This window comes from Branchiostoma lanceolatum, chromosome 14, assembly GCF_035083965.1.
Source record: "Branchiostoma lanceolatum isolate klBraLanc5 chromosome 14, klBraLanc5.hap2, whole genome shotgun sequence".
In the NCBI taxonomy this organism is placed as follows: domain Eukaryota; kingdom Metazoa; phylum Chordata; class Leptocardii; order Amphioxiformes; family Branchiostomatidae; genus Branchiostoma; species Branchiostoma lanceolatum.
The window spans coordinates 3,843,451-3,854,792 of record NC_089735.1 but is presented as its reverse complement, the minus strand read 5'-3'; the positions used below and the strand labels follow the sequence as shown (position 1 = coordinate 3,854,792).

Genomic DNA, 11,342 nt, shown 5'->3' with positions numbered 1-11,342 from the left:
ATGGGTATCTTCAGATAAGCGTTAGGACAACAGTCCCTTTCATGGTCCCTTTCATGTCCGATTTGGAATGTTGATTGTCAGAGTACGCCAGTATCTACCCCGGGAATGTGTATCCAAATGGGGTACGCTCTGTACAGCAATTCTAAAACTACAAAAATAAATGGTACAGGATGATGTCTTTATTCAATTACATTCACATCTGCATTTAACTGTTGATAGTCTGATTAACTGTTGATTCTAAAATTACAAAAATAAATGGAACAGGTGCTAGATATCTGGTCCCTTTCATGTTCGATTTGGAATGTTGATAGTCAGAGTATGCCAGTATCTACCCCGGGAATGTGTATCCGAATGGGGTACGTTCTGTCGAGTAGTTCCTGCGGGGGGTACCGCAGTTTGGTCACGATGAAGAACCTGAAGCTTTCTGACTTGGCATGTATGAAATTGGAGGGCTGGTACTCCTTGGAGTCCGACTCCTTCACCAGAGACATGTACCTGTGGGAAGGGGAAGAGTGAAGAATGACACATTTACAGTAAGATGGTCTTGTGGTTCAGGTTGTTGATTCAAAACCTGGAGGTACTGTGTTCGAATCCCTGACAGGTCCCGATGTTGTGCCCCTGGCACTTAACATCAGCTTCCTCACTTGACTCACTTTAAATGAGTACCTAGCATTGGCTACTATGGACGCCACTTGGGTAGGACATTAAATGGACATAAGATTAGCTAAAACCTAAGCTGGAAAAATATCAAGTATTAAAAAGGTCACATAGCAGGGGGCCAAAAATCAACCTTGAATTTCGGCTTCCCAACACCTGGCCACATACCAAATATCATTGTAATCCATCAAGAGGTTCTTGGGTTATGCTGACTATAGTAGTCCGGAAACACAGACACACATACAGACACACCCACAACTATATCTCCAAAACTATGAAAATTTCTGTGACTGATCATAATTGTAGTTCCTGTAGCTAGTAAGTTATTTAAAACGCAAGTTATTCAATACATTACCAAACATCCTACTGAGAGATAGTGCAGACCCCAGTCATTAACTGGGACAGGGGATGAGAATGTTGCCACAGTGCCAGATTGCAGCAAGAAGTAGCAGATACATGATTAGGCAGCAATCAACTAACCTAATTGATTTAGTTAAGTACAATAACATACATTCTTTACTATTCAAAATAATGAAATGGGCAAACCTGTTGTCTTGCAAAATTTCCTTTGTCATGATACCCTCCATCAGGCCACTTTGCACCTTGTCAAACTTCATGGCAGCCGTCTCAAACATGTCCACATCTAGCATGTCCAGCACTGCAGGCTTCCCAAACCTACAGGGCAACACATCAAAGTCAGCATGTTGATGAAAGTTAGACATCCAGGTAGTAAGATACGGCAAAAATGATTACTCAAGCAACTGGATAAAATTTTGAAACAGTCAGACGTTTCAGACAGCATCCACTGTCTTTCGTGATTAATTCAAGACAAAGTTTTGTGCCAATAGTTCAATTAGCTACTGTTGATTTTAGTACAGTAACTAAATGTTGTTCGTCCGGGGGTGGGGGTGGTGGGTGGTGGGCAGTACATTATCCCAAGTGCCTGAAAGTTCAACGCGTAGACCCCCTTTCCTGTTGAGGGCGGGGTTGTACATGTCCCCTGCGAAATGCCCCCTGTAAACACCACATACGTGGGGCAGCAAGTTTCCTTGCTGTTTCTGTATAGCAGGGTATATTTTTACACGGAGGGGTTGCTTACATCCCCCCCCCCCCCTTCAATGTGCTCCAGGCAACTCCTCAAACATGGAAGCACCGTTTGACATCCCTTTCCAAAGACATACAATCAGACCTGTCCCTGGTGCTGAATACAACATCCTTACAATCAGACCTGTCCTGGTGCTGAATACAACATCCTTACAATCAGACCTGTCCTGGTGCTGAATACAACATCCATACAATCAGACCTGTCCCTTGTGCTGAACACAACATCCATACAATAATCAGACCTGTCCCTGGTGTTGAACACAACATCCATACAATCAGACCTGTCCCTGGTGCTGAACACAACATCCGCACAGTCAGACCTGTCCCTGGTGCTGAACATAACATCCATACAATCAGACCTGTCCCTGGTGCTGAACACAACATCCATACAATCAGACCTGTCCCTGGTGCTGAACACAACATCCATACAATAATCAGACCTGTCCTTGGTGCTGAACACAACATCCATACAATCAGACCTGTGCCCGGTGCTGAACACAACATCCATACAATCAGACCTGTGCCCGGTGCTGAACATAACATCCATACAATCAGACCTGTCCCTGGTGCTGAACACAACATCCATACAATCAGACCTGTGCCCGGTGCTGAACATAACATCCATACAATCAGACCTGTCCCTGGTGCTGAACATAACGTCCATACAATCAGACCTGTCCCTGGTGCTGAACACAACATCCATACAATCAGACCTGTCCCTGGTGCTGAACACAACATCCATACAATAATCAGACCTGTCCTTGGTGCTGAACACAACATCCATACAATCAGACCTGTGCCCGGTGCTGAACATAATATCCATACAATCAGACCTGTCCCTGGTGTTGAATGCACACTGCACACAGACTATCATGAGTGTCTATCTGACAGTGCATTAATGCACCAATTCACCTTATTGCTCCCAGTACTGCCAGCCTTATTCTGTCAGGCTCCATATGTACAGGGTTGAGGGAGTTCATGTAGTTGGTGTCCTGATACCTCAGGAAAGTAGTTGCCTGTGAAGACTCGTCAATCAGAAGTGGCCACCTGAAAGCAACAAACGCTATTTCCGTATCCGTATAGCCGGTACAAATGCCATTTGGCGTAACACACCAGCTTCGCAGGCATGTGACACGGAAGCAGCTGGTTGTATAACACCGAACGGTCTGTTACACCTATTTGATGAGTCAACTCTGACATACATGTAAGTGTTATGTACACTTTTTCGTTTCTATATAAATGAGTTTATTCAATTGAAAATGATCCACTGTATTTTGCAGCTCAGGATATATTATCCAATTACTCTATAAGAAGCATAAGGGTTGTGCCAGCAGCCAGTACGAATAATACTGCTCTCAGAAATAGTACACATGTAATTTAACTGGGATTTGAAGCAAAATTTCCAGTTTATTCATGTTAACAATTACATTACTATTTTCCAGTGCAATGGCCTAATGGATAGAGTGGTCCCGGCCGGGTCATACCAAAGACTTTAAAAATGGTACATACTCCTTTCTCTGCTTAGCTCTCAGCATGTGGAAAAGAGTATGGAAGTTAAACACATCACTACCAGCAGACAAGCCCCCTGAAGGAGAGACAAAGTTGTGTGGCCCAAGGGCTGCAAATCAGAGATGGGCACTGCCATAGGCTCCACCAAGTGGTGCAGGAGGACTTCAACTTAACTATCAATCTATCCATATCCTTGACATACATACAAGGTTTTTTCACAACGTAGGGGAATCTTTGCGCGGCAAAGCCGCATGGCCAGCACTACAGGTGTGAGGATGAGGGCTGTAGGCAGGAATATTTTAAGGGGGTCCGGGGCATCATGCCTCTGGAAATTTTGAACTTTAAAACTCTCAAAGACACTATTTTCTGCATTTTTAGGGCTTAAGTTTGTGAAATAAAACCTAAGTTTTTTACTTTTGCATCAAATCAACAGAAAATCCCCCCTACACTGGTTGAAACACAATGTAGGGGCTAAAATCACAGCATAGGGGATCCAAATCACAGTGTATGTATGCTCAACTGCCCTGACGAGAACCCTGATACATACTTTCCTGAGTCCTTAATCTTGTTGCCGACATCTCTGAGGAGAACATCGTCCAGCTCCCGTACTGTTACCTTGATCCCTGACAATTCCTCCTCAATGCCATCTGAAACAGTACAGTAAGTTAACTGATGGTTTTGGGCCCGGACTGAATGTGTTAGCTAAATCTATCATAGATAGTTGCCAGAAACATAGCTTTAGTCGATCATCATCATCATTGTTATAACTTTATGAAAATACAGGAAACAAAGAGTGCAGAAAATTTAAGTGTACACAAAGTATGAATTGACAGACCATGTAAATGTGTCTATTAATGAGTTAACTTTTTTTCTCTTAGCCCAGTCAAACTGTAAAGAATTGGGATGTTCACATTTTTGCAAATTACTTGTACATTACCCCCTAAGTCACCTTCCCATATGATTGCTGGTGCTTTACTGATTTTTTTTTTGTCTTGAAACTGTGTTCATTTTACACACTGTTACTTCTAGCCCTCTACTGGGTCCAATGATATGAACATGCTTTAGATCAAATACCAAAAGAAGACAGACAACAGCCCAAAACAAAAAAAACAATTAATTTCCATTTCCCCATACAGTGAGGGAAATGTAAATTATAGTCAAATCCCCATTGCCAAAACCTAGAGTTAAGTGACTATATGACCTCAGAATCCTCCATACTTTATAACCATCTTTCCCAATTCAATAATGTGCAGTACTCAAGTACTGACCACCAAGATTTCTTTGCTCTCGGAGCTTAAGCTTGAGTGCAGCCAGTTTCTGTCTGGAGTCCTCGGCTTCGATCTTCAATAGTTCCAGCTCCCTCTCAGCTTCATGTACAGCCTGTGAGATCATCATCAAAGGTCATACAAAAACCCAAAATGTAAACTTTAAGGTAGTCCCATATCATCATATGATGATAAATGTCAAAGATGATCCAATCTTCCGCTTCAAATAGAAGTCAAAATAGAGTTACCGGTATATGAATTACAGCTGTAGATTTAAGTTGATGGTTGAAACAATGGGAATTTACCCTTTTGTGACATCTGTAAACAAGGTTTAAGTAGACATCTTACTACTCAGATATTAGCTATAAGCTGTACAAATTGGTTATAATTTGTATACTCTAGTTATGTTACAACTCTGTTGGCAAAGGTTTGTGGTTGTGAAACTCTGACTTGTAATTTCTATATCTCCCACCAGCTCCAAACATTATCATAATGAATCATATTATGGGATAAAAGTTAAACTTAACTTACAGGCAATGTGATGTCAGTATTGAACCCCTTGAAGGTGCACTCATCATGCTCAAATATCCGCTTCTCAAGCTCTTCATAGGCAGTCTTCAGCTGCACAGGAAAGTAAACACAATGTTGAATTGAACAGCAAAAAAGGAGTCCATCTACATCCGGGCATTACAACCATTCCTCAACAGAGACAGAGGGCGCCATAGACTTTCTGCAACATATGATCCACTGCTCATCGAGTCACGTGTCTCATCTGCATAAAGTGACGTCACAAAAGCAGTGGATGGTTCATTCCTTGAAAAAGACTGCAGCTGTTCAGTCGAAAATTTGGGTAAGTCCAATTTATTGTGTTGACTTTTACAGTTTAAACTCCATTCAGAACAGCAAAAAACAATTGACGTTAGAAAAAAGTGCAATTTCTGCATGTCAATTATAACTGACACTGTATGTGATTACACTTTGTTCATTTGTGGTGCCCACCTGTTTTTGCTTGGCATCATTCTGCTTCTCTACCACAGAAACTTCATTCTCCAGTTTGTTACACTCTTCCTCGTGCCTCTTCTGTTCCTCTTCTCTCCGCCTCTCTTTCTCTGCTTCGATCTTCTCCACGAGTTTCTCTGTCTGCGAGATGTCCCACTCCCTCAGAATCTGAGCCACATCATCATTGGCAGCTACCTAATGGTACACGGTACATAATTCATTTACCTGATGTCTACTACATAAAACTCCATTCACAAGGAGCCGACAAAGGTTCGTTGTGAGCAAAGTGGTCGGTGGTTGGGACCAGGGCTCAGTCCGAAGCTTCCCCACTCAATGTTGGGGAGTCCATGCTGTTCATAATGTCATTGTTACATGCGGCATTTTAAGCTTGTAAACACAATACATTTTTAGCAGTTTGGTGTCATGAAGTTCAGATTATTTTGACAGACAGGATAAAAAAAAATTTTTTGTTCCAGGACCAATGGATTGGGACGGGTCCTGGAGACAGGCCTGGCTGGGACGTGGTCTGGAAGGGGGGGGGGGGGGGGGGGGGCACTTTAGTCAATGTTTAGCCAGTCTGTGAACATAGTTACTGTTACAGTAGTAAATCACAGAAAATGTGATTGAAGACTGACCTGTTCTGGAGTGGCACCATCACTGGCAAACAGGCGTGGATCTGCACCATACTGAAGTAGCATCTATACAAAATAAAGCACATTTTATAAACATTTATCGTCAGACAATAAACGAATAAAAGAGAGCCTCAATTTACCTCAAGAAAGGAACTGAAGATTGACAGCGATAAATTCCATATTGTAAGCTCAGTTGCCCAAAGGCTGACTCTAATTGCAAATAACAGGTTCTGGACAAAAAACAGTGAGAGGCTGCAAAGGCTCACATGGCAAGACAATCAAGATATTCAGACTTGTGCTCCTGGAAAATCTCCTTTAGATCTGTAGTTAAGTTTCTAGATGGTAAGTAATGAAGTTTGTAGTTTAACTTGAAAATTTGTATTTAAATAAAAAAATAAAACCACATTTCAAAGTTAAACCGCAAACTTTTAAAAAAATCTTCCTACAATAACTGGTCCAGAAGTGAACATTGAATGGTACAGTATTAGGATCATTTTAATCTTATCAATTTGTACTTCACTGACCTCGATTGCAGCCAGGTGGCCTCCAAATGCAGCTCGATACAGCGGTGTTCGCTGGAACTGTCCAATCGTGTTAGGATCTGCACCCTTTTCTATCAGTAGCTGTGGAAGAGAATTGATATCACCAGATGTATGGATGTTGTATTCAGCACCAGGGATAGGTCTGATTGTATGGGTGTTGTGTTCAGCACTAAGGACAGGTCTGATTGTATGGGTGTTGTGTTCAGCACTAAGGACAGGTCTGATTGTATGGATGTTGTGTTCAGCACTAAGGACAGGTCTGATTCTATGGATGTTGTCTTCAGCATCAGGGACAGGTCTGATTGTATGGCCTATGGATGTCCAGAATCTGGCATGTTTGCTCATCTGTGTTGGTAGAGCTAGATAGACAAAATTTGTCTTTTTCCTATGCTGTGATATACCAGGTACTTGTTTGTTTGTTTTGCATAATCAGTATATTGCCTCACGGGTGTATCAACACACCAGATTTGTACTGATTGAACTAATTAAGTAATGGTGCAGCTACGTAAGACTTAACTTAGGTTACAACACGTTTTGAGATTAACAGATGTGATGAAACATTTAATGTTGATAATGAGATTGAGGAAAATGTCACATGATAATGTATAAATATCCAACTTACATAAAGAGATGCTGCAAATATTGACATTTTTGCAGTGGTTTAATACTGTTTTCAGTTTTGGTGGTGACCTCTTCACTGCAAACTTAAAAACCACCACGGATATGATTGTTGTCTTTTGCCCACCTATACCCATTGTTTCAACCGTCCCAAGTGCCAGACAGTTCGACTTCTCTTTACCTTGATTGTGGTTGCCTGCCCCCCTCCTGCTGCCTCTGACAGCGGGGTGTTGTTGTTGGCATCTTCGCACTCTACCATGTTGAGTATATGCTTGGCACGGAGAGTTCTCCCCATCATGTCATGTGGCACATTATTTTTGTTGTCCAGCTCTTCAACCTGCAAGCAAAAATGCAGCTCTACAATTTGCCTTCAAGTTGAAATACTTAATTTCGAATTGATCATGTAATAATGGAAATCACAAATCAATATGCAGCAAGTCTCAAATGACTTTATTAGTGAAAAAATCAAAATGGTAAATTCACATCCATGTGCATATGGCAATGTTTGAAGAGCTCATGACACCAAAATATAACATTTTCTAATTATATTCAATGATAATCTTTTAAAATTTCACATGTACAAAGTTGCACTTCCGAATTCTGATTTTTACTACCATGTCATTGAATTATTTGTTGACTTCGCCACAGTGAACACAACTTACAGGAAGTTTGGAAACCAGTACAACTGAAGAACCGACTTTTGAAAAGCTTTAAGTATAACCAAGTATCTTGCAATATCATGTATAATCACTGATGGCTTCTCAGAGGTCTTGTTGCTAGGTTTATAGTGCAAAGATATGATTTTTCAGCTGTACCTCTTTTAGGATGGTAAGAATCTCATCATTGTCTCCGTCAAAGGCTGCCTCAAGCAATCTCTTCCTCCTCTTTGCCTCCTCTCTTTGTCTCCGTCTCTCTTCGTCTATCCGCTGCCTCTCCTCCTCAGCTTTGGCCTGTTCCATCTTCACCAGCTTTACAAAAGCCTTTCAGAGAAGTACAGAACTATGATTATTGATAGCTCTAAAGATGATGATAATGAAAGAGCAGACTGAAAATCAATGGTTCGTTCTTAATTATGATGTCCAGTCAAGTCAAGTCAAGTCAAAGCCTTTATTTTTCTTCGAAGTGCTTGTTCGGCCACATGGCTGCTTTTCAACAAGGTCAAAGTGGAGGGGCAGGATACGGATAAAGAGAATGAATCTGAATTTACCAGGGACAGACTTTAAGTCAGGCCTTCACAAACCAATCAAAAACAGAAATCCCAGGTTTTCTGAACACCTAAATGCTTTTGCTGCAGACACACTCAAATGGACTAAGGATACATAAAAATACAGCACACATTTTTTCGAGAAATGTTTTTGCTTTGTTTTGAATGAGTGGTCTGAGTTTACGCTCTGCAATAGCTGTTAGGGAGACATAGGCTAATGTATGTTAGCCAGCAGATTTAGTTATACCTCCCTTTCCAGTTTCTCCATCAGCTCCAAGTAGTCTTCCTTCTCCTTTTTCTTCTGCTGCAGTAACTTCCTTCCCCTGTAACCTCGATAGACTGTCTGGATCTTACGAGCCGCTTCATCTTCCTTGGTCCAGACCTGAGGGAGCCAAAAAACAAAACAAAACATTAGAAATGAATGAATGAATGAATGAATGAATGAACTTTATTGCTCAACAATCGTATATGGTACATTGTATGGCATTAAATCAACAATACTATAAGGCTAATCTTATAATCCTACAATTATGAAAGATCTTATACAAGTCACAAGTCACCTCACCTCAAAGAGTTTTTGTGAATTTCTTGTTTTATTCATTATTGTTATTATGAATTTCTGGCTAATTCTGTGCATGCATTTTCATGCAATAGGTACTAGTATTCAAAAACTCTGGTAAAGTTTATAAATACTACTTCCTGAGCTCAAAAAATGTACTTTTGCACATAGTGCAGAATCATATCATCATACATAACTGTAACATATAGATATTAAGTGCTACAGTACTTTAATCAACAGTGCTATGTATTGACCATAATCAAATTGTTACTTCTGGTCATCTCAGATCATAATGATCCTGACCTCAAAATATATAGTTTTTCATGTTTAAATAGTGTAGGTATTTATCAAAGGTAACGCTACATGTGAGATGTTATATGAACATTGTACTTTTTTGTGGTTAAGTAGTTATAGAAGGAGGGCATGACAAGATTTTGAGGTAAATGATGCGATCTCGAAACAAACCTTCTTTTTTGGAGCTTCAGTCTTTGAAGGAGTAGCCGCTTTTCCCTTCTGAGCTGGAGTCACCCCTTTCTTTGCCACAGGGGCTCCTGTATGTTGAAAAAAACAAATATTTAGAGAAAAATCTTGCAAAACAGTGTGACATATGTGTTGTGGAATATATGATATTGCAGCTCTAACGTAAGGTTGCACAATGGCCCATAGACACAAAAATTGTGAATTGCGTGTCAGTCATGAAGATCACAACAGACATGTTCAGTAAATCTGTCTAGTTCCTGCAAATTTTCAATTTCCGCCGGAATCACTGCATTTTCTCAGTGACAGTGTTTGAAAAACTGATAGCCCCTTCAAATTGGCCAATCTAGCATCAGACCTTAAAATCAGAAAGTTAGGATTCATTGACAGATTGGCCCTTACTGTGTCATTCTTATACTTGCATCCCACCTGCCATGGACCGGACCTCTTTTTCTGCAGGACCGGACCGCTTTTTCCACCAACCCATCCTCCAAAGACACATACAAGATGTCGACTGCCTGGCTTGGCATAAATGTTTATATTGAGAATTATATTTGACCTTGAAGCTCAGCCAGTAGCTAGGTGCCCTTTGTGAATAACGTGAACATTCTTAAGACTAGTGGCAAATCGCATCAACCTTTACACAAGCCTGCACATGTAGATGTATGCCTTAATCTACCCCACCCCTCCACCCCAACCCCACATTAATATGTGACCCCACCCCCCTCTGAAAAGTTACAACTTGGGATTGGGAAAGCAAAATCATGCAAGGCTTTACTGTACTTACCCTTAGCGCCTGGCCTAGCTGCAACATTAGTCTTTTTTGCTCCAGCAGCAACACCTCTCCCCGCCACTCTGGGTGCTTTTGGCGCAGCAACAGGCTTCTTTGGTGGCATGTTGAAAACTCAGAACGTTACAGATCCTCCCTGGTGAGGCAGTGACCCCAGTGACCTACCAAGCCAAAGACGCCTTCGCGTCATGTTTCCTAGCAACAGCTGGACGCAACCATCTTGTATACCAAAGACTTATTTAATTAGCTTGGATATTCTTTAATCATACGTGTGCATTATACAATTTGATTGTTTTATAACAAAATTTCCTGTTTGCAATATAACTTTGACTTGTTTGCTGTTCTGACTTATGATTTTATTCATTTACTAGACCCCTCTAATTAGGCTACAGTGGTCCCTTCCTACGATGTAATCTAAACGTGTTGTAAGTAACGTTGATAAGAACGCGTAACGTACCTGCGCGTTCAAGTAATGTTACAATGAAAACGCTAAAAATATTGAATAATTCTTTAAGTACACAATTAAACACTTAACTGTTAACTTGAGTTAGGTATCAGCTAATGTTTATCAAAGATGCCATTATTTCAACATTGGGTTTTGCTGTGATCTGTGTTATTGCGCATGTGTTAGCCATTAAAAAATATATATCACCGATTTGTATCATTTGTGCCGAGTGTATTTCCCGTAAGTATGTAATTGTAATACCGTACGGTAGGGTTTGCTCAGTAGAAATGATAGCATGACGTTAATGTGTTTGTCCTAGGATCGGAGATGTATCAATGATATATATCCACTATTGCAAATCCATCGCATCTTGTAGAGATAATTTGTAACGGGACCGGCCCTAAATATTTTTATCCCGACATATTCCCAACTACTCACTTTGCTCTGTTTTGGAGGGACAGTAAAATTACGGCGCATGGATCTTGATTACCGTGGTAATAACCATATTTTATTCTAGCCTCCATTTCACACTGGACTTTTG

The 11,342-nt window shown here is 40.8% G+C and overlaps 1 protein-coding gene across 1 annotated transcript; it reads right to left on the bottom strand.

Moving 5' to 3' along the window:
• Positions 1 to 157: 157 nt before the first annotated feature.
• On the bottom strand, positions 158 to 10,537 carry LOC136448225 (IQ motif and ankyrin repeat domain-containing protein 1-like). The gene is made up of 14 exons (XM_066447494.1): positions 10,354 to 10,537; positions 9,555 to 9,640; positions 8,778 to 8,912; positions 8,142 to 8,306; positions 7,508 to 7,663; positions 6,691 to 6,789; positions 6,170 to 6,232; positions 5,535 to 5,729; positions 5,067 to 5,156; positions 4,539 to 4,650; positions 3,818 to 3,917; positions 2,674 to 2,808; positions 1,204 to 1,332; positions 158 to 495 (listed from the first exon to the last, which is right to left on the bottom strand). Exons 1-14 carry the CDS (start codon positions 10,460 to 10,462, stop codon positions 312 to 314), a joined length of 1,758 nt encoding a protein of 585 aa, XP_066303591.1. The 5' UTR covers positions 10,463 to 10,537; the 3' UTR covers positions 158 to 311.
• Positions 10,538 to 11,342: the final 805 nt, after the last annotated feature.